This window comes from Grus americana, chromosome 1 (genome assembly GCF_028858705.1).
Source record: "Grus americana isolate bGruAme1 chromosome 1, bGruAme1.mat, whole genome shotgun sequence".
NCBI lineage: Eukaryota > Metazoa > Chordata > Aves > Gruiformes > Gruidae > Grus > Grus americana.
The window spans coordinates 155,404,582-155,432,574 of NC_072852.1; the positions used below are offsets into that span (position 1 = coordinate 155,404,582).

The following is a 27,993-nucleotide window of genomic DNA, read 5'->3' on the forward strand; positions in this document are numbered from 1 at the left end:
TCAATTTTAAAGCCAATTGGGGGAGGGTGGGGGGGAAAGGGAGGCAGTTTGTCCCCTATTACTCCTGCATGGAATGCTGTTTTCCAACCTATGTCTCCTAACATTGAGAAAAGTCAGTTTAATTTCTGTCTTAAGTTTATTCCTGGACATTTTATAATAATAATTTGTTTTCATGCCAGTAGTAACTTCAGGCTTTAACAGCTCTTTCTAAGTCCTCCTCTATCCTGATACATTTACAGAAATTTTTACAACCTCTCTGTTTTGATCTTTTGGTTCTTTTTAAGTTAAACATATTGTTTTCAGCCCCTTCTCATAAGATAGCCTTTCTATTGCCCTGTTTATCTTTGCAGTTTTCCTTGGTACAATTTACCATTCTCAAACATGTCTGTATACAGTTAACTGTAGGCTGTCATTCCTTGTACAGTGGCAACACCACTTTTCCCTTTCTACTGGAAACATCTTCATTCTGACAAATCCAAGAATCTGTTTTCCCTACTGGCAGCTACATGTTTGTAGCATATAATCATCTTACACTTGACTAAAGCTCCGAGGTCATTTTCCTTATTTCCAACTGATGATTCCCAAGCGTGTCACAGAAATGCCTGTTACTCAACTCAGAACATGACCTTGTATTTTGTACACTTAAATTTCAACCCATTTTTACTACCGAATTCTTCAAAGATACCCTATTCTTTCTGCACTACATTCTAATCCTCACCCAAATTGATAAAGCATCGCAGCTTTGTCATCAGCATATTTCATTATCATACGCCTATTTTTCCTCCCAAGGTTATCACTGAAAACTCTAAATGAAACAGCATCGTAGGACCAATCCTAAAGAAACCTCAGTAACTCCCAGGCCCATAGTTTCTCTCTTAATAGCTCGTCTGTTGTCTTGTTGTTACCAAGTTCTTGACTACCAGGCAGCTTTTCACTTCTCTAATTTAACTAATGGTTTTCCTCATATTCCCTAGTTACTCCATAAGAGCGATTCCCAGGGCAATTGTGTCACTGATTCAAGCAGAGGCCACCTGGCATAAAGAACGAACCTCACCTTCTATAAATATCCCCCCATGGTAGAACATCCCCAGAACATCTTCTTCATAGCACAGAAATATGTTTACTGAAGATCAAAAGCCAGATGTTGATTTTCATTATCTTGTCATTCCTTCATCCTCTTTCTCTGGGGATCAAGAGAATTACAGTGAAGCTGATCCAGATTTCCCCATCTTTGTGCATGTAGTCCACCTCTTGGCATACTTGCCCTGACCTGCTCCAGCTGAAACTGGGGGCATTATTTTTTCCAGTGGGTCTAACTCTCTTTTACCTCCAGGAATTTTTATTTTCTGGAAACGCTCTGATGCTAAGGACTCCAAATTACACAGATCTGCTGGTTATTATCACTAGTGTATGTCTTAAGTTTCCCCCCAACCCCAAATGTTTTCCAAAATAAAAATCCAGGTATTTTCTGCCACCACATGGAGAGGGGAAGAGGTGGGGCAGCTGAACAGCTTGACCTCCTTTGCCTTCTTAATGATCCAGTGCTGATTCTTAGAGCAGAGAATTCATGATAATAAATAATACTGTCAGACTGAAGAAAAATGACAAAAAGAAAAAGCAAGGTTCTACAAAGTGGTATTTTTATCTGTATACCCTACTGCCTGTGTAGCTAAGGTGAATTTACTAAACTGCAACAGTATTAATGTTACTATATCAGATGGTAGTTTGAATAGTAGACAAGAAAAGTGATGGTTAACCACTCATGTACCAATTAGAAGTATTTGAAGCAAGAAAATGCATGTTGTGGACAAACAACCAGACTGCAAGCCATGGGTACCAGTTTAAAGCTACAGCCATTTAAAGTGGACTAAACACTTCCCTCCAGCTAACCAAGCATGAGCAGTATCCAAGTATGGGTGCTTGGACATTCTGTAACTCAGGTAGCATTTTCAATAGGACAAAGCACTTTGTATATTAGGTCACAAATGTTAGCTAGTGTTTCAATTCAATATAAAAACAACTACAGGAAATTAATGCAAAATACAATGTTGCAATGTGTCCAGAGATGATGGAAAAGGAACACAAGGAACCCCTACCTGACTGAGCTGCTGTCAGAGCCTTCAAAACACAGGGAGGCAAGACAGAGCAGATACTTTTCATAAATCTGGTTGCTTTTCATACTCTCTTGGAGGTTTCATGTGGGCACAAACGTATACAAGTCTATGCATCTTTGTTCTGAAATGAAAGACGCTTCAGAACTCTCCTCAACCTGCTACAGGAGCCGCCTTCATACAACATCCACAGCAACGTCCCCTATCCCAAGGGGAAAACGCCCAACACTGATGTGGTCAGGCCACGATTGATGAATCTGACCTTTACCACCTCATTTGCATGTATGGCAACCAGACCTCTATGGATTACCTTTGATCTCTACATTTCCTCATGCGCTAGCAGCTGCCTCGGGGGCAAGTTCTTCACTGGCTGACTATTTAGCAGATATGGGATATATTTCCTGACTGTACCGTCCAATGCCTCCCTCTCCTCCCCTGCTGACAGCTACAAAATGGAGAAGACATAAATATGTCCCTGGAAAGCTATACCACCTAAAATGTTGGGATGGAAAGAAATAGCTTCAAGCATTTCATTCTGCATTTATTCCAAAAATATGCCTACAATTCCAATAGTCTTCCAACAGGACACGATAGCAGATTATCACATTACAAACAGCTACAGCCCCTCCTAGCTCTCAGTGAAAGACATTTCAGCTAACAAGCTTTACCTTTGTCTTTGCTATCTACCAGAGGACAGAAATAGTGAGTTACCACAGCTAAGCTGATGAATGACAAGTCTTGTCTCAGCCAGAGAAACATGAAGACCACCAAAAGTGGGATAAAATCAGAAACTGGGTATGCTTAATTAAGTCTTCATTAATAGCCTTCTGGGATCTACATATACCCTATATTCCTTTTTTTTCTATTTTCCCTTCAAGAAACATTTCGAAGTCCTCACTGAGGAAATCTCCACTGGCCTCTATGACAGTTTTCCAAGAATCAGAATTTGCGCAGGTCTCAATTGAAGGACCATGCTGTTAGCTTTTAGCTCACATCTTTACAACAGATAATATGGCATTGTCTATGTTGTAAAGTCAATCCAGAAGAAATATTTATTTAAAAGTACTTCATGAGGGTACATGAAGTGTTATTTCCTCTTCTGACTAAAAGCTGTGGCATAACAGAAGCTGCCTGTAGCTCATATTAGCATTATCCAGGCTCATGCTACACATTAGACATGGCCCATGAAACACTCTAACCTCAAGGCAAAGTAATTCCTAATATCAAATGCTCACACAAAGACATTTCAGAGTTGTGAAAAATACTTCCCTCCAACCTCAATTTCCATCTTCACTTTGTCAAATGTTATTAAAGATAGCATTAATGTCATGGTTCAAAACCTATTGCTTACCTAAGAATATTTCCCTTTCTCTGCCACAATACACTATTTATTATTCCTACTCCAGAAGGGAGAGCATAAAGTTATTATTTATATAGTCAGGGAAATTCTGCCTTAAAAAAGTGCTAACTGCCTAAAATGTGGGCAAATTTATCAGGAGTTATTGCAAATAATATAGACAATTCAAACACTACCTGCAAAAGTCCATATGGATGTACCCCTGTTTGCTGAAACTTTAATATATCAGATGACTTATTTATCCCAAGTTATCAGAAGATACTTAGAACTTTCAGAAGACAGCTTGTAAAAAAACCAACCAAACAAACAAAAAAAACCCAACAGGAACTAAATCAAACAACATTCAAGTGATGGGGGGCTGAAAAATAGTTTTAGATATAACCTGGGTAAAAATACTTAAGGAGTTTTTATTAGATTGGGCTTCTTGCAAAAACAGGCAGGGAAATTTTTAGAGGTGTCTTGTATATCCCCAATGGTTCCTATTAATGTCAACAACAGCACAGTATTTCTGAAAACTCCCTAGATTACAAGAGTTTTCCACAATACAAGAGTTTTTATAGATGAGCTTCTCTGTTCTAATTTGTTTATCAGTTTAAGAATACACACAGAATCCAAAGGATACATAGGCTTCAAAAGTATATACATTGAAGAGATCAAGGCAATAAAAGAGATAAATTATCACCTTCTGGAAATGTTATCCTTTATTTGCCAATAGTACTGACAATGCTTGGAATGGGATACTCTTACCAAACATATCTTATGACTGTGGTTAGGTAAGCAATATTATTTTAAGCACTCAGGATGGAAAAACAGATTTATACATGCAGCATTGTACATTTACTGGACATAACTATACTTGTAATAGAAAAGCTGAGAAAACAGACATTCTAAGCATGACAAAGGCTGTATGTGTCTCTACTATTGAACCAAATGGACCTGGGAAAACTCTAGGCATTGAAACCAGCTGGCATGGAAGAGACCTTGTTTAGTCCAGTAAAGGCTCTTAGCATCTACAATGTGACAGCTGGATACAAACGGGTCCCTGGGACTTCTCAGCTTCAAAACCATGCTGGGGAATTGTCTGAAAGGAATTTAGATGGCACATTCCACAGGCATGCCAGAGGACATTCTAACAGTTTGCTAGTACAGTTGATTGCATTCCAGCACCCAGGAAGACTCTTTCTGGTTTTCTAGAGCAAGTGTAGCCTCAGAGGCCAACAGAATCCTACGAGATTACCAAAGAAGATCTGGTACAGATCAATGTTAAAACCAAAGTTACACATTGGAAGAAGCAACCATAGGACAGAGTAAAAGCAACTCCAGGTTCCAAACAAAGGTTTTGGAGAAGCCCATGCCATTTACAGAAAGTTAGACAGTACTTCTTTCAGAGACATGGTATTACATTATAGTTAGTCTATAGGCTATTCTCTTTTTCTTTAGTATTTCCTACTGTCTAGCTAGACAGCTTCCCACACAAAATACATCTGACACTAGGACCTGGAGGACACAAGTTGAGCATGAGCCAACAATGTGCCCTTGCAGCAAAGAGGGCCATAGAGTTTGTGGACTGCATTGCCAGCAGGCCTATGCATTGGTGACAACCCATCACTGGTGAGGCATCAGTTGCAGACTCCTCAGTAAAAGAAAGACATGGACATAGTGAAGTGAGTCCTGCAAAGGGGCTACAAAGATGATGAAGGGACTGGAGCATCTGTCATACAAGGAAAGGTTGAGGCAGCTGGGACTTTACAGCCTTGAGAAGAGAAGGCTCAGGCAGGTCTTACCAATGTGTGTAAATACCTAATGAGAGGAGTAAAGAAGATGGAGCCAGACTCTTCGCAGTGGTGCTCAGTGAAAGGACAAAAGACAATAGGCACAAACTGAAACACAGGAAATTCTATTTAAACCTAATAAACCCCCTTTTTTTTTTCTATGCAGGTTGCCCAGCAAGTTTGTGAACTTTCTGTCCTTGGAAATATGCTCCTGGGCAAACTGCTGTAGCAGGCTCTGCTCTGAGCAAGGGGATTGGACTAGACAATCTCCCAAAGTGATTTCATAAAAGCTATTATCAAGTATACAGTCTTTAAAAACATTTATCCCTTCATTTTATCTCTAACATTGAAATACCATTGTAAGTATGCTAAAAAATGCTGATCTACTTGCAATGACCTATTAAAAACATACAAATTTTAAAATTATACAAATAGATTTTTAAAAAGTCAGACTGAACTGTTTCTGCGCTACTGTTTTTATTAAAGAGCAATATAAAATGAACTGGGAGAAAGAGCTTCATTAATATTCTGGTGTAAAACTAGTGGCTGTGATCCTAGGAATGGAAGCACAACATGAACAAAGCTGTTCTCTACAAAGGCTGAATGCCATATCTATTACTATATTGGGTAAACTCTGCTTCAAAAAGTCAAAGTTGTTTATATAAATAATAAATTGGCCTCATTTTGGCCATGTCCACCAACATTTCTTTATAAATACTGAGTGTAATTGAGTGAATATTTGCTTCTAAGAAGGAATCTTTGATAAGATTGTCTGTGAACTCAACCGTTAACAGAAAGAGACAAGGAAAAGAGAAAAGAAATTATCCAAATATCCCATTTGGGACTGAGTGTTTATCAGAGGTATAAGCTCCTGACCACACAGAAGAGATAAGAGAGACTTGACATTGATGTTTATAGTGTATTCTCATTGAAGACCTAAAAAATGCTTCACTCTATGCCTTCTACAAATCCTGAGCACCAAAACAATGTCAAGAAACAAACAGACACAATATATGCTTTCACTGATCTGATTAGTAGCAATATCTTGCATTCATACAGCAGTTTCAGACTTTGTGGTGTTACATTCTATTTACTTTTCAAGCACAAAATGCATTGGAATGTTTTACTTACTAGTAGCAGTAGCAGGACAATATCGGGATTATCACATGCACAGGCTACATGCATTGATGTCCAAAAATCCTCATCTTGATGATTTACATTTACTCCTCTGTCAATTAGAATTTCTGCAGCAAATGCATTATCGTAGCGAGCACACTAGAAGAAAGAAAAGCATATTAGGGATGGTGTTTTACTCAGTGTACAACTGAATTTATTACATACAATTTTTGCTCCATTTAACATTTAAAATGAGCAGATGATGCACTGTAGTTAAACTGCTGTGTTTGTAGAGGACAACAGCTGATGAACCTATAGAAATAGTTTTGTGGAGACTACAAATTCCATATGCATGATTCACAGAATCCCTTATTGCCTGTGAAAAAGCACTATATGAAATCTGCTGAAATCTACAGTAAAGATGAGGCTTTCTTACAGTTCAATATTGTCATTCCAAATCAGTGCACAGGCATCAGTGCGTGATGATCACGTCATGAGTAGTGGCATCTAAGTATATGTACACCCACACATATATATGTCCACATGTATATGAACTTCTGCCTTTTATGCAGTTCATAGCAATAATACACACCTCTCCATACTCACTCCTATTTCCAATCTACTACCTATACTGATTCCTATTCAAGTGTCTCTGACAGATAAATACTCTGCACACTAAGGGTGCGAGGGAGTTTGCACACGTGTATGTTTCTGTACTTTGTTTTATTTTGATAATAGAGATCACTAATTTTGCAGAGAAGAAGAAACTGGCTTGGCCATTTGTGTTGGGTTTGCGTGGCAAGGTTTTGGTAGCGGGGGGGCTACAGGGGTGGCTTCTGTGAGGAGCTGTTAGAAGCTCCCCCTGTGTCTGATAGAGCCAATGCCAGCCGGCTCCAAGACGGGCCCGCCGCTGGCCAAGGCCAAGCCAATCAGCGCCTCTGTGATAACATATTTAAGAAGAAGAAAAACACTTAAAGAGAGAGAGCTTTTGCAGCTGGAGAGAGGAGTGAGAAGATGTAAGAAACTCTGCAGACACCCAGGTCAGTGCAGATGGAGGGGCAGGAGGTGCTCCAGGCGCCGGAGCAGAGATCCCCCTGCAGCCCGTGGTGAAGACCATGGTGAAGCAGGCTGTCCCCTGCAGCCCATGGAGGAAGGATGAGGGGGTGTAGAGATTCCACCTGCAGCCCGTGGAGGACCCCACGCCAGAGCAGGTGGAGGCACCTGAAGGAGGCTGTGGCCCGTGGGAAGCCCACGCTGGAGCAAGTTCTTGGCCGGACCGGTGGACCCGTGAAGAGAGGAGCCCACACCAGAGCAGGTTTGCTGGCAGGACTTGTGACCCCGTGGGGGACCCCACGCTGGAGCAGTTTGCTCCTGAAGGTCTGCACCCCGTGAGAGGGACTCCATGCTGGAGCAGGGGAACAATGAGAGGAGTCCTCCCCTTGAGGATGAAGAAGCGGCAGAAACACCGTGAGATGAACTGACCGTAACCCCCATTCCCTGTGCCCCTGTGCCGCTGAGGGGGGAGGTGGTTGAAGCCGGGAGTGAAGTTGAGCCCGGGAAGATGGGAGGGTTGGGGGGAGGTGTTTTAAGATTTGATTTTATTTCTCATTCCTCTACTCTGTTTTGCCTAGTAATAAATTAGATGAATTCCCTCTCTAAGTTTGGTCTGTTTTGCTCGTGACAACAATTAGTGAGTGATCTCTCCCTGTCCTTATCTCAACCCACAAGCATTTCGTTATGCCTTTTCTCCCCTGTCTGGTGAATGAGGGGAGTGAGAGAGTGGCTCTGGTGGGCACCTGGCCTCCAGCCAGGGTCAACCCACCACACCATTGTTTTGAGCTTACTCCTCTCTCACATCTGTGACTTTTTATGGATGTACTTATATACTTTAAAAGACAATCACAGCATCTAAATTGAGATCCTAACTCTGGCCTAACATACAATCTCAGTAACTCTTTAAAGAAGGATCCTCTCTCTTTCCCCACTGGAGAGAGACTACAGTGAGAGTAATTCTCTGATTAGATAATTAGATGCTTTCAATATAATCCTTAATATCTATGCCTCTTCCAATATTTAAAGCTGTGGAATATTTCCCTCTCCCAAAAAGCACACCTATATACTGAGAGTACAAATACAGTGAAATCTGCAGATAATTTGCAAGTGAGTTAAATAATGATGTTGTTATCTCTGCATCACATGTGGAACCACACCATGGCATCCAATTTGCTGATCTGTATTAATTTGGCATGGAAGCCAGGACACTGGAGGAAAGGGAAAGAAGGAAAAATGCTTAACTGGATTCCACTCTAAAGTCAAGACAGAGCTGAGACATTCAACTGAATTTAGGAGCTGCATGTACTACTGTGACTGTGAATACAGGTAACTCAGAAAACGAAAAATAAACTCTATGAGGCTAAAAAGTAGTCCTGCTTTAAATGATTTCCAAACATACTGACCATTAAATGATAGAACAGAAATTAAGTTCTGATGTATTTCCTTTAGCTTGCAACTTATCTGACAGCTCTAGAAACGGATAGTTTTGTTTTGTTATATCAGTATTATTCATTGTATCAGTAGTACAACTTTGTATAATTGAGCTGTTCAATGTTCAAATTTTAACAAATAAGACATAAGACATTTTATAATACAGATCAACATAATCTCATACCAATCACATTTTCAGGGCATTGTTAAGTAAAAAATTTTCTGGAAGGCTTCCACATAAAACAAATGACAAATGTCACTGAGCCATTTTGTGTATCAATAATAGATACAGAGCCTTTTGTGATTAGTTACCAGTTTGAAAACAGCCTAGATTTGTAGCAGCAATTTATTTGCTTCTGTTCCTTGATTCTTGTTTAATGGATTTTGTGAAGCAATTGGACAATCTCAAAGTTCCAGGAGAAAACTGGCATTCATATACTTTGTTACTAGGGTGTGTTGGGTGATTGCATGCATGAATTCATATGACACTGAAGCACCCATGTCTTCCCTGAGATTCAAGCAAACTAGGATACTATCTACAGAGATAGCAACAGAATCTTTATGAAGTGTCACATTTGATTGTTTTTAGAAATATATCACATTTTTGAAATTAACAGAAATGGAAAAAGAAAAAGGAATTATATCATGAATCAGATTTTAAGTAAAATGTGAAGATAAATATATTTTCTATTCATTCTGGAATAAAACATTTACCCTACAACTGGAAAGAATAAACACTGATCAGGCTCCCCTTTGGAGAAAGCAGCTTACATAGCATTATAGTGCTAAAACGAGTAGTTAGAAGGGTGTGGTGGGTTGACCCTGGCTGGGGGCCAGGTGCCCACCAGAGCCGCTCTCTCACTCCCCTCCTTCACCAGACAGGGGAGAAAAAGTACAATGAAAATCTTGTGGGTCGAGATAAGGACAGGGAGAGATCACTCACTAATTATTGTCATGAGCAAAACAGACTGAACTGAGAGAGGGAATTCATCTAATTTATTACTAGGCAAAACAGAGTAGAGGAATGAGAAATAAAATCAAATCTTAAAACACCTCCCCCCCATCCCTCCCATCTTCCCGGGCTCAACCTCACTCCTGATTTCTACTTCCTCCCTGCCAGCAGCACAGGGGGAATGGGGGTTACCGTAAGTTCAGCACATGGTGTTTCTGCTGCTTCTTCATCCTCAGGGGGAGGACTCCTCTCATTGTTCCCCTACTCCAGCATGGAGTCCCTCTCACGGGAGACAGTCCTTCACGAACTTCTGCAGCGTGAGTCTCTCCCACGGGCTACAGTCCTTCACGAACTTCTCCAACGTGAGTCTCTCCCACTGGGTGCAGACCTTCAGGAGCAAACTGCTCCAGCGTGGGGTCCCCCACAGGGTCACAAGTCCTGCCAGCAAACCTGCTCCAGCCTGGGCTCCTCTCTTCACGGGTCCAAAGATCCTGCCAGGATCTTGCTCCAGCGTGGGCTTCCCACGGGCCACAGCCTCCTTCGGGTGCCTCCACCTGCTCCGGTATGGGGTCCTCTACGGGCTGCAGGTGGAATCTCTACACCCCCTCATCCTTCCTCCATGGGCTGCAGGGGGACAGCCTGCTTCACCATGGTCTTCACCACGGGCTGCAGGGGGATCTCTGCTCCAGCGCCTGGAGCTCCTCCTGCCCCTCCTTCTGCACTGACCTTGGTGTCTGCAGAGTTTCTTACATGTTCTCAGTCCTCTCTCCAGCTGCAAAAGCTCTTTCTCTCTAAGTGTTTTTTTCCTTCTTAAATATGTTATCACAGAGGCGCTGATTGGCTTGGCCTTGGCCAGCGGCGGGCCCGTCTTGGAGCCGGCTGGCATTGGCTCTATCAGACACAGGGGGAGCTTCTAGCAGCTTCTCACAGAAGCCACCCCTGTAGCCCTCCCTGCTACCAAAACCTTGCCATGCAAACCCAACACATTGAGATCTGAGCAGGCTTTAAAAATACAAAAAAGATGTATGCTAAATTTCTATTTTGAGTTCTTGCAGGGAAATAAACTTGGCTTAACTGTTTCCCTGTACTATGACTCTCCTTTCCTATCTGTACTGCTCCCAAATCAGAGTCAAATCCACGTTTCACTGAAATGAGGTTTTACCCTATCATCTCCAACAGGACCAGCATTTTCCTGTAGATGAATTATGAGTACTTACAAGTAACTCTGACTAAACTGAGGCAGTAGGTTACACACAGTTCTCTATGGCAAATATCTTACTGCAGGAAGCTACTTTTGAAGCATATGTGTACCTGTGAAGCAGCAGGCAGCAGTGGAGAGGTACTGAATGTGACAGTGAATTAGGGCATAATGCAGAAGATCAAGAAATGTAAAAAGACACAGTTCAACTGCAGATTTTATCTGCAGTTAAAAACTGTGCATCAGCTGAACTAGACAAAGCAACCTAAAATCCCTAAAGATGGATCTTTCTTTCTTCTATTTTAAAATGCCAGTGAGACAGATGTCACATCAGCCACATTGATTGTCTCCTAGGGCTTTCAGCACAGGATACGATTTGGGATGCCTCAGTTTTGGGAATCCCAAAGATAACATCTCGTATGGGCTGCATTTTTAAATAGTGATTGAGCACCTTTGCAGCAGACAAATAGCTGGAGGAGAGAAAAACAGAACTTAAATTTCTCTGTTTCAACTCATTACTGCACCCTCCCCTTACCTAGGCCTCTATTTCCCAAAGTTCTTGGTAAGTAGCACGGCCATGGAAGATGGAAAACACAGATTAATTACACAACAGAAACATTACATCTTGCAAAGGCACAGTCTCAAGTGTGCTGGAATCCAGTAATATTACAGGATCTTTTTTTTTTTTTAATCAAGAAATCACTCTATTTTGTGTACATACTATGAGAAACTTAATTCAACTGTTCTAAAATTAAACACTCTTCCAGCAGACTTTTCACTATATCTGTTACGTCCCTGCACTTGTGAAGTCACATTTATTTCAGCAGCATTGTGCAAGGAAGTTGGATCCAAATATCTTAAAATAGTTTCATGAACAGAAAGCATGTATGCAGTTGAAACATCACAGACCAAAGTAAAGGGTCATAAGACGGGAATTTATGATGAGTTTTGCCATTGGCTTCAGTAAAGCCAAAATTTTACCTCTGCAGTATTTCCTTTCTGTCTGCTTGTCAGCCTTTCCTCCACATCTTGCTTCTCTTTTGGTCATTGTACACAAACTGTTTTCCTTTTATCTTCCAGCTACTTAATCTAAATTGCTATGCAAATAATGATAAACTAAATGCACATAATGTGTTAAATATCAACATATAGGAAATTGGTGCAAGAAAATATGCAAAAAAACAAAAGGAAAAATGTTACATCATAGTGTTTTTCATATAGGATCTGTGAATCTCTGAACGATATAATTCTGTCTTCAGAATCAAGCGGTATTTCCTTTGTTCTTTCTTACTGCACAGATAATTTATAAATAAAACATTTAATTCCTCTTTGCTAGTTACCATTCCTATGACATGATCCATCCTTTCGTAAGCAATTTGAAAACGACCATTTATTTCACACGCATAGCTGGATGCAATCATAATCACCACGGAGGGCAGTGTAGATAAAAAATTATTGCTAAGTCTTTCTTTTTTGTTAATATGCCCAATCTGCTACTCAGTATCCCACCATCTTTATCCACAGTCACTAACACTAATCTTCAATCACTCTTACCAGATGGAGCAAGGAGCCTCCTGAGGAAACAAGCGTATGAGGGTCAGCACCATCCTTCAATAGCCGTAGCACTGAAATACCAAAGAAAAGAGGAACAGGAATTAATGCAGCAATATACCTAATTCTGAGCTGTTAATAGGCTGATTCTTCATCATCTTCATTAAGAGATTTAATAATATATGCAAACCTCTCAGATAACATTTGCAAAACTATCATGTCAGCATTTCCCATCTCATCTATTTTAATGGCTAAGCCTGGAAGCAAAGGACCCTTGATAATGATGTTAAATATGAACAGTATCAAGGACTTCTCAAGCGGACAGATGAGGATGTCAGTTCTGTACATAGGAGGGGGGAGGAGAGAGCTGGAGGAGAGACCCTGTCTCAAGGTCAACAGTCACCTGATTAGTTCATTTCGGAGCAAAATCACAGTCAACTGGTTTTATTTTACTTTGAAGACTTCCCATGAGATTTGTTGGCTTTTTCTGTAAATAATTGAAACTAGTGTTCATAACTTATATCACTCGAAATTAATCATCCTACCAAAGCTAAATGATCTGCACTCAATTTAACCTTTCCAGTGCATTGTCAGATCACTGCCGCGGCATAACTCTTAAAGTGATATTTGGAGTCAAACTCCACTCCCAGTTACATGTATCAAGTACTGTGTCCAGCTCTGGACACAGCTGTGTCCAGCTCTGTTGGTCCCCAACATAAAAAAGACAGAGAGCGAGTCCAGAGGAGGGCCGTGAAGCTGATCAGAGGGCTGGAGCACCTCTCCTATGAGGACAGACTGAGAGAGTTGGGATTGTTCAGCCTGGAGAAGAGAAGGCTCCGGGGAGATCTAATTGTGGCCTTCCAGTGCCTGAAGGGGCCTACAGGAAAGCTGGAGAGGGACTGTTTATCAGGGAGTGTAGTGACAGGACAAGGGGTAATGGGTTTAAGCTGAAGGAGGGTTGATTTAGATTAGATACAAGGAAGAAATTCTTTACTGTGAGGGTGGTGAGGCACCGGAACAGGTTGCCCAGAGAAGCTGTGGATGCCCCCTCCCTGGAAGTGTTCAAGGCCAGGTTGGATGAGGCTTTGGGCAACCTGGTCTACTGCAGGGTGTCCCTGCCCGTGGCAGGGGGGTTGGAACTAGATGATCTTTGAGGTCCCTTCCAACCCATTCTATGATTCTATTCTGTGATTCCATGATTCTATGATCGAAACCCTTTGAAATGAAAACAGACTTATAAACGCCAGCAAAACCACAACCCAGAAATCTGTTCCACTGCAGTGTCTGTCCTACAGGAGGAATGTAAATTTGTCTCAAGGCTTTTCTAATTTCTCTGAATCTGTCAAGAGACTCCTGTACACCATCTCCTCCTGATCCACACATTTTTGTATGTGTTTTCTTTCTAGAATATCTTGTAACTACATTTTCACTGTACCTTTAAACTTCTTACAGCATTCAAACATTCAGTCGACCTATTTGAAAGGGGTCAGTCTTCTTTTCAGATACTGTCAATTTACACAAGCAATGTTTTCTGAATATGTTGAATGATTTTTGACCAGGTGCCCTGGAAAAATTCAGCCTAAGAAAGAAAATTTGGCTAAATGATGGCAAGCCTGTAAAATTAATGTGAAAGACCAGAAAAGACTTGGCATCATCATTACTAACTATTTCACACATAGTAAACACACTGGTATATTGGACAAATATTTTAATAGTTATACAAATCCATTTAATCTTTTGCTCTTTTTTAAACTTTGAAAATCAAACATCATTCCAAACCATTGTATAAATTCATACTTTACAAATATTTCCATGGTACCTATTTCTCCTCACCAAAGGTTTTGTTTCACTTAATTTGCATAACTGTAAAAGACTTTTATGTTCTGGTAAATGCCACTTTGAAAGCTAACTACTATTAGAAGTCACTATCGTCCCCTGTGTGTCTGTCAAAAATGGAAGTGGAATATTAAGTCACGTGGAATAAATGAACTGTACAACAACTGCCAAGCAAGATGTAAAGCACTGAAGCAGAGCAGGAGGGTGGAGAAATTTTTACAATTTTTTACAACCTTGGGAAAAATGGCTGAACGACAAAAAGCAAAGTATTTCTTTCTGCTCTCAGATCCACAAATCCAATACTAAAGTTCACAATTGTCCTCATCCAGACAGATACTATTAAAAATAATGGTTCAGAACTAAGTGCCTTCCTTCTTTTAATACCTAAATTACTGACCACATATGGAGGTGCTTCCGCTACCTCAGGTTTTAGTGAGTAAAGACTTTACTGTAAATCCTCTCTCCTTAAATAAGTATGCAACTACATCCTCCTTAAGAGTTAACATTTTCAATGTTCCTGTGTTATGCCATTTCTTTAGCAGGCCAGAAAATACAAATTCCATCTCACAGAATATTTCTTAAGGCTCTGAAAGTAATTTCATTCTGCCAATCCCATCAGGATTTCACGGGAACAAATTAACACTTCAAGTTGTTCCCCTTCCTCCATTCCTACTTTTCAGGGGAAAAAAGTAAATTCCACCCATTTAAGTCTCCTAGACACTTAATGCAGTGGTTTTATGTGGCATTCTTTCTTATGGATTCTGTGTGCAGGCTAAAAATGTGAACTATGGCTTGGTTCTACCTGCAATGATAGTCTCATTTGCAAATACGGGAATTAAGGCAGATAGCCCTTAAAAATGTGATTTACAGGAATTTTTAAACTGCCATGATTCTGTTCTCAAGGAGGCTTTACCTGATGAGATTAGTAAGAGTATATGACTCTTTGAAAATGCCATCTTTATGGTGTATTCTCACAGACTGCCCTGCTGTCAAAAGGGGGAAGGCATGTTATCCACTGCATGGCCCACTCTTCCTTTGTGCCAGCTCCCCTCACCTAAGCAGCTGCACATTCAACTGGACCAGTAAGTCCAGTAAGTTTCTTTTTTCTTCTCTCTCTCCTGGCAGGGTTCGTTTTCGACCCTATCAGTGTGGCTGACTGCACAGGTCCATAAGCACCAGCACAGAGGATGCAAATGCACACATCATGTGGAGGCAAAGAAAGCACACTGCATTTTGGTGGCAGAAGTCTGACATTGACTAAGGCTGATAATGAAATAACATCCTTAGTCTCTCTTTCTACAAGATGGGATAAGCTGATTAAGGAGTCAACAAAAAGGCTCTGTTCTCCCATTTGCAAAAGGACTTACACATCATTTACCTCTGGCTACTTCTGCCTCTGGAAACTGATTCTAATGGCACAAAGTAATGCCAGCAAAAATAAAATGCAGCTTCTTTATGGGTCATTGGTATGAACTCAATCATTAAGAGTTTTGGGATCACCAAAACTGGCTTTTGGGTAGGTTCTTCTAAGCAAAGACAGAGGATGAAGACCTCTCTCATTTGGCAGTAACAGGACACATGGGAAGGTCAGAGGGCTGGGAAACTGCATTTCTAAAAATATTCCACAAGAATTTCATTCAGAGCATAAAATAGTAACCAAATGACAGAAAGAGCCTGTGGCTACTTGGGTATAGAAAATATGGACAATTTATTGAGTGTCTTCCTTCTATCAAACCCCCAAAGACTGGGCTCTTAGAGAAGATTTGCAAAATTAAGAAATGCCTTTCCAGATCCATTTAGCAACACTTTGCTGTTGAAGCCAAAAAATGACAGACCATTTCTAGATCTGAGATTGAAATTCATAAGAATAAATGGTTTTGCCTTGCTGTTTCCCCCCCAGCAGATATGCATACCAAGATTACAGCATAAAGAATTAATACATAAACTCTGATCTTAAAGTAGAATATTAAATAACTGTGACCATAAACAAATGATCAAGCCACATATACAAAAAATTAGCGTAAGCTCAGTTATTCTTTTCTTTGTCTGGTTTATTTATCCTCATTATTGCATGTAGCTTAATCAGTGCTTCAGGAAATTCATGTCACAAAGACTACCATGGCAAGACATGCAAACTCTCCTTTCAACTGGGCAAGAGTCTTTGTTCTGAATCAGAATTATGTGCTACATTCATCTGCATATAAAGACACGTATAAAACATTTCTCTTTCCTTGAATTCATCGTTCCTGCAAAACACAATAAAGAAGAAAATAAAGAAAAGAAGATCACAGAAGCAAAGTCCTTCTCCCTACCATGCAACTCACTTAGGTCATTCACTTAAGACTTTACTAGCCAGTAAGAAAATCTTCACCTTATGTTCATTTTTTGCTTTTGATAGAACTATTCTATTTACTGCTAGTAATTTGGGATTAGTTGCCCTAATGAGGACAGAATGTCATAGAGAACTGTATTCCAGAAATGCTATATATGTCTTAATTAATGCAATTTTTAAGGAAGTTTCCGCAATATTTTCTTTTAAAACTTGTTTTATTTGGAACCTTTCATGGAAGAGAAGTCTCCAGAAAAGGAGACTGAAAACAGGCTTTAAGGCAGGAAGCGGACATTTACTTGAAAAAAAAAATCAAGAGTAAAATTTTCAGTACAATCTCAAGCCTTTCCTTTGTGTGCATAAACAGGTCCATCCATTCTCTGATGTCTTTTAGATTTGACACGTAAAATTATCAACTACTTAGAGCAAAATTTCACACCTAATTTCATATCTAATAAAGGTGGTTTAGAAAGCATTGAAGTTATAAAGTCTCAGCAGTAAAGAAAGATAATACTCAAGGTAGCTTTTTACATATGTCTGATGTTACAATTTTAACTAAATGATTCTGGTGAGCTGAATAGCTTTCCACACTCCATTGGTTGCATTGACTGGATTACTATTTATTATGCAGCCTTGTAATCCAGGGAAGACAGTATTGCCAGGCCTATTACCAGCCACAGGTCTTGCACTAACTTCACATGTGGGACTAGGGCTGTAAGGCTTATTTTATCAGGGCTTGTCTTGGCTTGCTTGGAGTTTTAACTTTTTTAGCTGTTACAGCAACTGGCTAATGACAAGGTGACAATTACCTTACACGTTTTAGTTTCGTTTAGCTTTGTATAACTGTGCTGTGTAATGCGTTAAGAATTTTGATATATACGGCAATAACTAGTACTTACACTCTGATATGTTGAATAGCATCTAGCTACTCTGGCATGTAAAACCATCTGACCTTACATGTTGCAGACAAAAGGAGTACAGATCTAACGTGACAGCAGAGCCTGGAAGATGAATTCAGAGGGCCCAGGGCTATCAATAACTCACCAGTGATCAGCTACTGATGGTAATGTAAACTTAGGAGCTGGGCAATGTTGCATTCACAGCAAACCCAGTTTTAGTAGTAACAGAAAAGAAAAAAAAAGAAGTGTATAACATATGTAAAACTTAACCGTTGGCCATCTGCTGTGCTGGATATACAGTACCAGTATATGTTTCTATTAATCATTCCTCTGGGGAGTAGCAGCTAGCTAGTGTAAACTTTGTTCCTGTTAACATTTATTTTTGTTCTCTTTAGTTTAGCAGAAATAACTCTAGCTGGAAGGCTTTACTTGTTCATTATGTGCAGAAACACGACTTACTGCAGAAGCCTAGCTAAGACCATGCTGTTGTTGGAATGGATTATCCCATTCTCCTCCTGCCTCAGGCTGCGTGTTTCTTCCACTTGCCTCATGCTGGCACAAGGCAAAGATTAGTTTTCAGATAGATTAACAATCTGGGAATGTGGCAGTGGGTAATGGGTATGAATGGGGTAGCCACCACTTTCAGCAACAGCTGAAAGCAGTTTGGGCATAAACTGACCATGAAATTGAACCATTGGACAACAGAAGTGATGGTGAAGGAAGAGAAAATGCATAATTCCACCTCTTCCACTTCCATCAGTTAAGGGAGTGCCCTTTACTCCCTCTATAGTCAGACTTTTGGTCCAACGCTGGCATCTTAAACTCTGTATACCTGTGACACTTAGAATTCTTTGCCACCTTCATGCCTCTTCAGTACTCTTTTCTTATTCCTCAGTAGTCACTCTGCACTTTCAGCTTGTACCAAAGGTACTAATGAGGAACTTGCTATACAACTCAGCTGCATATGAGAACAAATGAATGCCAATCTCTGGTAAGTTATTCCTAATCAGAACAGCAAATAATATCAAACAAGATGTCATAAATTTTTGGAGAATGCGGTCTTTGAAAAATATTTACCTCACGCTTTTGTTATGATTAGTTTAAAATTAAATTTTAAAATCTAAATACCACTATTGGCAATTTAATCATTCTTTTCAGTTGTCTTGTTTACCTAACAAACACATTTACAGCAGCAATACTGTTACCACATCATTACTAGTGCAATAGCTGATGTTTTCTTTCCAAGCAAGCCCTACCAATCGGTTGACAAGGGCTTATTCAGAGCAGTCATGCCCTTAATAGGCTTTTCAAACAACTGATTTGTAATCCTACTGCTTTTTCCATCCTTGAAATATTTCCAGTGATCACTGGCAACATCTGTCAAACTTGTTCAAACCTCATCTTGCTTCTCATTTTCTGAAGAACTCTTGGAAATAAATTCCCACCTTTGCTGCATAAAGATTAAAGACAACAAACCATAAAGAAAACATTTACAACATTTGGACAGCTAAGTGTTATGCCATTTACAGAATGCAGAAATGCAGAGAGGAAAAAGACTTTTTCCATACTGGCTGAATTTGAGACTGTTAACCTTGCATATCCAAGCTATAAAGTCCACTGTTTGAACAGAGCCCTGATGAGGACAGGGCTGATGCTTCCATCCTCCCTGGCAGAGTTCCCGCAGTTTATAACTTTTTTAGGCAGACAGGAATCAGATTACTGTGACCTCAGAGCAGCTGGACCATTGATTCTCTGCTGCATTTAAAAGAGTGATGTGCATTGTCAGGCTGATTCCTGAGCTGTTCCATTCAACACAGCATTACCTATACAAGAAACAAACCAAGCTACCAATGAAACAGACCGACAGACGGAGTCCTACAGCCCCAGACGACATCTCTCCCAGCTTTAATGATAGGCCCAGATCAAAATACATGTTAGTTCTATCCCATGCTCTCTTTGTGGAGAAATTAGTCAGACTCCAGGCTTGGAAGCAGTTGAGGGGCTCGATCATTCCACTGTGGGAGCAAACTTCAAGCAGCACAGGTTGGCACATGACAAGGTAGGCCCCTTCCTTTCTACCTAGTCCTCTGCTACTTGCCCAGCAGGCCTTGCACCCTCAACTATATTCGTCCATGCCTAAGCGTTCAGCAACCCTGACAGCTTCCTGCCAATGCGCTGTTGCTCTGGATGTCGGGGGCACAGCTCTCCTGTTATATGAGGTACCTTGAACTGGAAAACCACATAAAAATAATGGTTATGTCTCTGGGCCACACAGACACTAAGTCAAACTCCATTGAGATCCCTGAGGAGTGTCACAGTTCCCTCAGTGGGGCAGATATTTCCATCACTGTAGACATAGCCAGAATAATTTATGAGTTTAGGGACTATGATTATTTAATAACTGCTAAATTTAAAACTTCTTCTTCAGGAAAATTCCCTCTCTTTTATTTCATTTTTATATACATGTAATTTAATGCAGTCTGTGCCTCCACTGGAAAATATTAAGTCCGCAAATCTAATGACCTACAAAAATGCTAGTCTGTGCTTCTTACGGTGCCCAAGCACAGTGCCACAAATTAACTTATATCCTTACACAAAATGACAATGGGCAGCAGTCAAACGTGACATGCCTGAGTTGTGATATGGCAGGCAAAGGACCTCTGGTTTTAAGACTCTGAAAAGACAGATATTCATATGGAAAAGCAGTGTAGACTCTGAAATCATTTCAGAGGAACAGGATTTAAAAATAAGTGGGTCACATTACCTAATAGCTACATCCGATCTCTTTTTTTTTTTTTTTTTTTTGGTAGGATATTTATTCCTGAAGTCATCTTTTCTTTCTTTTTCAGTTCACAGTATCCAACTCCTTCCTGCTTTATAGTTACTCTTTCAAATAGAAGGACCCTAATTTACATCATTTACTTGCAAATACATGCATTGACAATATCTAGAGTGAAGTGGAAAAACTGTGGTGTAAATCACAGTAATTTAGAGAAGATTGGAAGTAGCCGTTTAGTTCTATGGCCCAAAGATATTGCTGCGAGGGGCATGCTCAGGGTCACTAGGCAATGGTGGTGATCCCCTGTTTTGCCTCCGTTTTGAATTAACTCTTCCAGAGCGAGAGCTTTGGCCAGGTCACAGGGAGAAAACTGCTCTGGTAAGGTCTGTCTTACTTGTTCATAAAGCTGTGATTTTACCTCACTGTAACTAAGACCTGTATATATTACAGAGCTGTTGTTAAAATGGTTCAACACCACCTCACAAAATAACACATGCTTAGCTAAAAATATTGCTTCCATCATCATAGCTGGTAGCACAGCAGGGGTTTTGCCAGCATAGCTACTTTCCAGGCCAAAATAGCTGTGTCATCAAAAACTGGTAGCACAAACCTGACTGAAATCTGAATTTCTGTTAATAAATTAAAATTGCAATAAAAACAAAGCTTTCTAGAATTTACCATACGATGAACGCTCTAAAATTAACCTTAGGGGAAAGTAGTTGATCATATAGTAAGCTTAAACGTGTTTTTTTTCTCAAAGCTTTCACTTCCAACTAGCTTATGGGAGTTTATTTCAAGGTTAAAGAGGCCAAAAAAAAAAAAAAAAAAGAACCTAATATCTTAGCATTTAGATCACCTATTGCATCCTGTATACATATTTTATCTGTCACCCATGTGTAGGTTCTTCTGGACGTCCTGAAAAAGGTGACTAAAAATAGCAAGAACGTCATCAACAACCTACAGTCAGTTATTACAAAAGCTCACACCCCACTGGGTTCACCTTAGAAATATGTGCCAATATATGCCAATTTGAAATTAAGGGTGTAATTTTTAGGCTAACTTTTCTGCTACAGACACACCCGATTATACATTCAAATGTTTGCAGAATGTAAGTTTCAGATCTTCACAATATTTTACTAAATGTATTAAATTTATTTTGGACTTTTCAACTTTCACATCCTATTGTCATTAAGTGATAAACACTAAAACGCATATCAGCAAAATAACTCATTCTGTGGTCAGTAGCTTAACTTGAAAACCATTGCCATCCCATGCTTTTCCCTAGTGCAGCAGTAAAAGTTAAAGAATTTGCATACAACACAAATTTTCTGCTGAATAGACTACACCCCCTCCGTTTCACCCATCATTTATGTTGATCCTATGCCAACGTTACTTAATTGTCATAAATCAAATTACTGCTGGCTTATATTCCATACTAAAGCAAGACTCAGTCCCTCTTTTAACTCTCACACCATGCAGAGTAAGTTTATGTCAGCTGGTTTAGAAGCCTTGTAAGCAAGTCATTACGATTTGTGTTAGAGATCTTCAAGGATAACGGGCTATTATCCTGCTTAGCAGCTGTTAAATGGTACTAATTACCAGCTGTAGACCACTGGCTGTTCGATTCTGTGTGTGTAGTGGAATTCCCAGGGCGTGCACAAGGAAGCAAAGTTAAACCAGGCACTATAGAACAAACTAAGGACATTAGGTATCCATGCAATAATCCCAAATAGTCGTGCATGTGGCATATGAGTGACCAGAGCTATGAAGGAAATGTCTGGTTCCAGGAATATTTCATCACTTGACATACCACCTTTCACAGAGTGTAATCTGTGACAGTATACATCGTCAAAATCGGAGCTGCTTCCCTCTTGTTTGTGCTTCCATTCACTCACTCCTGCCCTCAACCCTTCATAGCAGTGCCATGTGTCACTCTGCCATGAGCTCCTATGGGGAGCTAAACCAGCTGAAGGAGAATCTTATGAAAGGCAGTTTCCAGCGGGTTTAGCTCCCTGGCTCACTTCAAGATAAGCATAAAGATAAGAAAACAAAAGGATAGGACAGAAGAAGAGCAGGACAGAAAGGAGAGCAACCAATGACAACCTCAATTTTAGCTTTGCAAGTGTCATCATATGCATCCTTAGCCTACTGTCAAAATTATGTCAGTGACAAGATGCCTGCATATTCCCTTTCCTTTCTTTGCATCAGCCCCATCAGCTGTGCAACAGGTAGGTGAATCAGTTCAGAGAGCTGACACAGAATTTAACTGTCGTTTTTTGGGGGTGGCTCGTTCTCTTTGATCACTTTGCTGAACTTCCTCTGCAGCCACACAATTGCTGAATTTAATACATAGAGCATGCGGAGAGAACAGTGGTAGGAACAGGATCATAAAAATATGAATGAAAATTTCTGCTTTAGAAAATATAGCATTGGCATAACATCCGATGAGCATAGAGGTATACCAGTGTAAGCAAACATTTTATTGATATAACTTGATTCTTTAGTGAGAACTGCACTGAATTCACAGAAGTAACTCTCTACTAGTGTAAATACATCCCTGTAAGAGTGAGCAGTACAATTTCACTTAAAACAGTGTGACTGGAGTGACATGATACAATTATTTTTTTAGGCAAATCATTACCTATATAGGGCCACTACAGGGTGTAATCAATATAATATCCCCAAACTTTTAATATACAGACAACTGTACATAAACAATCAATGCAGAACTGATAAATTTTAAACCCCCATCATTTTAGGTGTTCCAAATAAGAAATGTTGCATGCTTCATCCAGCAGATATCACTATCCAAAAGAGGGTTTTTTCATCATCTAAATACAACCTACATATTTCTTTGATTTTATTTATACCTATCTTATTGTATCTACTATTGATTTTATTTATACCTGCCTTGCTGTATCTGCATAATCCAAGCCCATTCCTTCCCAAATCTGGTATTTATTTGTTGCAGATACTATGTAGATTAATATGGCTGCAATCTAATTCCCCTTAAAATAATCTGTGTTCTAATTTGATCACTAAGTAGGTGCTGGAAAAAGCCTACCAGGTCACAATATACAGTCATTAATTAATAATGCTTGCCCTTGTTATATGGGGTAGCTCTCAAATTTCTACTCACAAATCATATCAATCAGCCTGCTAGTTTTCTTTGTTTTTTTCCCTCTCCAGATTTCGCACTCTCTTTCAGATGATTCAGCAATAGCACACCAGTTCATTAAGATGTTCTAGGAAAGCAAGCCTGAAGTCAATTCCTGCACCCCAAAACCATTACCATGCTCTTTACCACTACCTTTCGCTTAACTTATATCCAGCTTGGGTAACACCATTGGATGTTGGATGCCATGCAGTTGTCAGGGCTCTGAGAACACTGAGGACTTCCCTGACCTGCCCACCCCCGGGGTCTCTCCCACTCTGCCTACAACCTGGGACCCCATGTCAGCCCCCCGGGGCCATCAGCCCCTGCCGTAGGGACGCCGCAGCCCAGCTGCCCACAGCCCTTCCCAGCTACAGGCCCCAAGCCCCACCGAGCTGGGCCCCCCCGTGGACCCATGGCCTGGCCTCGGCCTGTCCCCATCCCCACATCCTGGGGCTGTGTCTGGCCTTGGTTCCTCTCACCAGGTCTGATCCTGACCCTACCCACAGGTTGTCGTTCTGGCCCAACCTTGGCCCGTCCCTAGGGAGATGCCTTGATGCCCAGGGCTGGGGCTGTCCCAGTGCCCCCCGGCTGCCTGGATCATGGCTGGGGTGGTGGGACAGGCCCTGGCTGCCAGGCCCTGCCTAGAGCCCCCGCAGTCCCAGTGGCCTTTACTGCAGGGAGCAGCTGGGCCTCATGGTGCCCTTACAACACTTACCCGTATTTAATTAAATTCAAACAAACTGTCACCTCCAGAAGGATTTCTAGTCCCACCCACACTTCCGTAGATTTCATGGGAGCAAAATCACATCTCTGCTGTTTCATCTTGGCACTTTTTAAGTTCACATAATCAAGTTTTTCTGACCAACATCCTTTTCATCTATATACATCATTTTTAGCACATTAAAATTTGTGTGCTGTGAAACACAAAACACTTTCTGATTGAGGTACATTCTGCTGTATGGAAAATTTCAATTTATGAACACACTTCAGTCTATTGATATCAGTACCCTTTTCCAGATATTTCAGAGATGGTCAGGAGAGGTGAAGAGCCATGGAGAGCACTGTGCACACGTGTAGTCATTCCCCTCTTTGTATTTACAGAGTTTTAAAATGAGGAGAAGCAGGATTTTGGTGTATACATGTCACCCAATTTTTATTTTTCAACAATATGAGCCTTCAGTCACAGTCCTTTATGATTTGCCAAAACCAACTGAGAATAACATATTAAACTTTTTAGTGGTTCTTTTCTGCTTCGCAATACACACCCACACCTCTCAATTTGGGGTTTTTCCCTAATGTAATTCATGAGGTTTGCAAAGCCTAAGGACTCCTTGCACATACGGACAGCATGAGACACACACTCCTATTAGAGATGATGGAACAGGATCTGCTTTTCTTGTCAGCTCAAGGATGGGGTCGCCACACAGAGACACATCCTGAAAATTGGGCTTCTGGAAAGACAGTGTGGAGCTCTTACTACTCACCTATCTGCTAGCATAGCTGACTGAGAGACTGATGAGTGAGGTCTGGAGAGATTACCTGGTGCTGTGCAAACAGCCAGGACCACTGTGGGAAAACAGGATGTGGGATCCTGTCACATGAGTCTCCCATATGAACATGAAGATAAAAAGCCCACATGCTGCATGAATACTTTAAATTAAGCATGAGCCAGCAGTGTGCCCTTGTGGCCAAGAAGGCCAATGGTATCCTGGGGTGCATTCAGAAGAGTGTGGCCAGTAGGTCGAGGGAGGTTATCCTTGCCTTCCCCCTCTGCCCTGGTGAGGCCACACCTGGAGTCCTGTGTCCAGTTCTGGGCTCCCCAGTTCAAGAAAGACAGGGAACTACTGGAGAGAGTCCAGTGGAGGGCTACAAAGATGATGAGGGAACTGGAGCATCTCTCATATGAGGAAAGGCTGAGAGAGCTGGGTCTGTTTAGCCTGGAGAAGACTGAGAGGGGATCTCATCAACGCTTATAAATATCTAAAGGGTGGGTCTCAAGAGGATGGGGCCAGACTCTTTTCAGTGGTGCCCAGTGACAGGACAAGGGGCAATGGGCACAAACTGGAACACAGGAAGTTCCATCTGAACATGAGGAAAAACTTTTTCACTGTGAGGGTGACTGAGCACTGGAACAGGCTGCCCAGAGAGGTTGTGGAGTCTCCTTCTCTGGAGATATTCAAAACCCGCCAGGACGTGATCCTGTGCAACCTGCTCTGGGTGATCCTGCTCTAGCTGGGGGGTTGGACTAGATAATCTCCAGAGGTCCCTTCCAGTGCCTGCCATTCTGTGATTCTGTGATTTAGTTTGGGTAACCTCTTCCCAGTATTTCCTTATACCTTATTCAGCAGTTATTGCATTGCCTGCAACATGCTGGTTGTGAAGTCCTTCTGCCTGTGTGCTACAAACGACAAATATGAACACTTTCAGAACTTGGTTAGTTATCACACATCTTTACAGAAAATAACTCAGTCTATTTTCTGCATAGTTCTATTTCCTGCCTGTGCATCTAGCTCAAAGAAATTTTCATCCCTCTTTACTCATTTTCCAAAAATTGGATTTGGCTGAATTGCTGCATTCTTGAAATGCATTATACTTTTCCTAGTGGTAATCCAAGTAGCTTATATCCACTAGTTTCCAAATCTTCTTTATTCTTTTCTAATTTTACGTTAGCTCTTTCCATCCAAAGCACAGGGACATGAACGATCTGACAGTTACAGCTAGAGCTTCTCTCACATCTTGGCTCCCAAACTCCCAACCTTCAAAGGATTCTTTCACACTTGGCAAAGGGCAAGCTTGTCACGTTTCACAATATAACACAACAATTTTGGTAACCTTTGTCCATTTCTGACAGTGTGGCCCAAATATTACCTTTCACACTTGCCTGTTGTGTATTCTTAGCACAGATGAGGTGTCTTCTATCAAACAGTAAGGCAACTGTTAAGTGTCCTAACGATAAGAGTCTTGTCTCAACTAAATTTGTTTTAATACATACTGGAATCTTTATTAGACATCCAAGTGAGTTAATTCCCCTGATAGCTGATGGATGACCCGGATGTCCAGCAAGGAGAGTAAATTGCTCACAGGCAGGTCCGCGTAATCCCCTCCAGTCAGTGCTGCTCTGACTGTGCAAGCTCAGCCTCCTAGAAATCATCCTGTTTCCACTCACTCTTATCCTACAGCTGTTTCTGGGTGCTTGCAAGAGCAGTGCATTCTGGGTAACCTTCATTTCCCCACATCAGTGACAGCAACCAATATGCCAACGAAAAAGACACCTGAAGAATCAGGAATGACCAAATAATCACCGCAAGAACAACAGATCACGTATATAAAGCCAGCACAGAAGGAAAGAGCTATCATAAACTTGAAGCTTGTAACTACCACTTTCTTAAACCACATCGGCAATGGAAAACATCTTTATATATCTGCTTTGAGGTAAGGCTATCACATTTGGGCAGCCAAAGTTTCCAGCAATGTAGATTTCACCTGATTGCAACATTCAGTATTCAAAATATAAAAATCATACAGGGACACAGGGGACTGAAATGACAGATTTATAACAGTTCATCTAAATGCAGTTTACAATCAGGGACACAAACTTGAAGCACAAACAGTTCTGCATTCAATATTGCCAAGCTCACAGATGGCTAAGCCTGTACACCAGTCTTATGTAGGATGAACCTACACTGGGTTACCAGTGAAGCATTTGAGGATCTGGGGAACCTAGGATGAGATGTAGGAGAAACAGACCCTCTGCCTCATATTTAATACTTAACGCTTCTTCTTTGACACCAGTAAGAAGCTAGAAGGGCCAAACTATCGTGCCAAAGCTGTGGCAACCGGCAAACTACAACACAAATTTTGCTTTACTTAAGTTTTTACAGGTATGGATTGTTCCCCATAGGAATCTCTCTGCTTTGCTTAGTCTGTTCTTGCAGAACAATAATAAGAGCTGCCTTAGTTCAATACGCTAGTTAGCTCAGTCCTCTCCAAACGTCAGCATGACGTTGGACTACAGAGGTCATTTCTAGCCTGACCGATTTTACAACTCTGGGAATTCAGCAATCTTGATGCGAACAAGGAGAAGGAGCAACCAACATCACATCACCTGACAGAAGACTGCCTCTCAGTTCCGAGTCATACCACTGAGTCCATGTCCACATGGAGCCACATGGTAGGTTTGGGCTGCAGTGACAAGCTACAACTACAGAGGCTCAAGCTTCCCAAGTGGTACGCAATGCCACACTTTCTCATTCGCTCCATCTATGCACCTGACATGTATCTGGCACATAAAGCTGATAAGTCAGGGAGAAGCCAGGGAGAACCCTGCTCTAGAAGTGCCTAAGTTACTAATAGAACAAGTTACCTAAGTTACCAATAGAGAGATAAGGACTAATCCAGAAGAACCTGCATATATGTAATCAAACCCACATATTCAGAGAAAGAGTGGGATAA

At 40.9% G+C, this 27,993-nt stretch overlaps 1 protein-coding gene across 3 annotated transcripts in view; it reads right to left on the reverse strand.

Moving 5' to 3' along the window:
• MYO16 (myosin XVI) overlaps window positions 1-27,993 on the reverse strand; it is a 405,915-nt gene that overhangs the window by 261,494 nt on the left and 116,428 nt on the right. For all 3 annotated transcript variants that reach the window (XM_054807394.1, XM_054807387.1, XM_054807380.1), the window contains 2 exons: window positions 12,545-12,615; window positions 6,372-6,515 (listed from right to left, as the gene is read on the reverse strand). In XM_054807394.1, coding sequence (XP_054663369.1) covers window positions 6,372-6,515; window positions 12,545-12,615 — 215 coding nt within the window. The remainder of the gene's footprint in view (window positions 1-6,371; window positions 6,516-12,544; window positions 12,616-27,993) is intronic.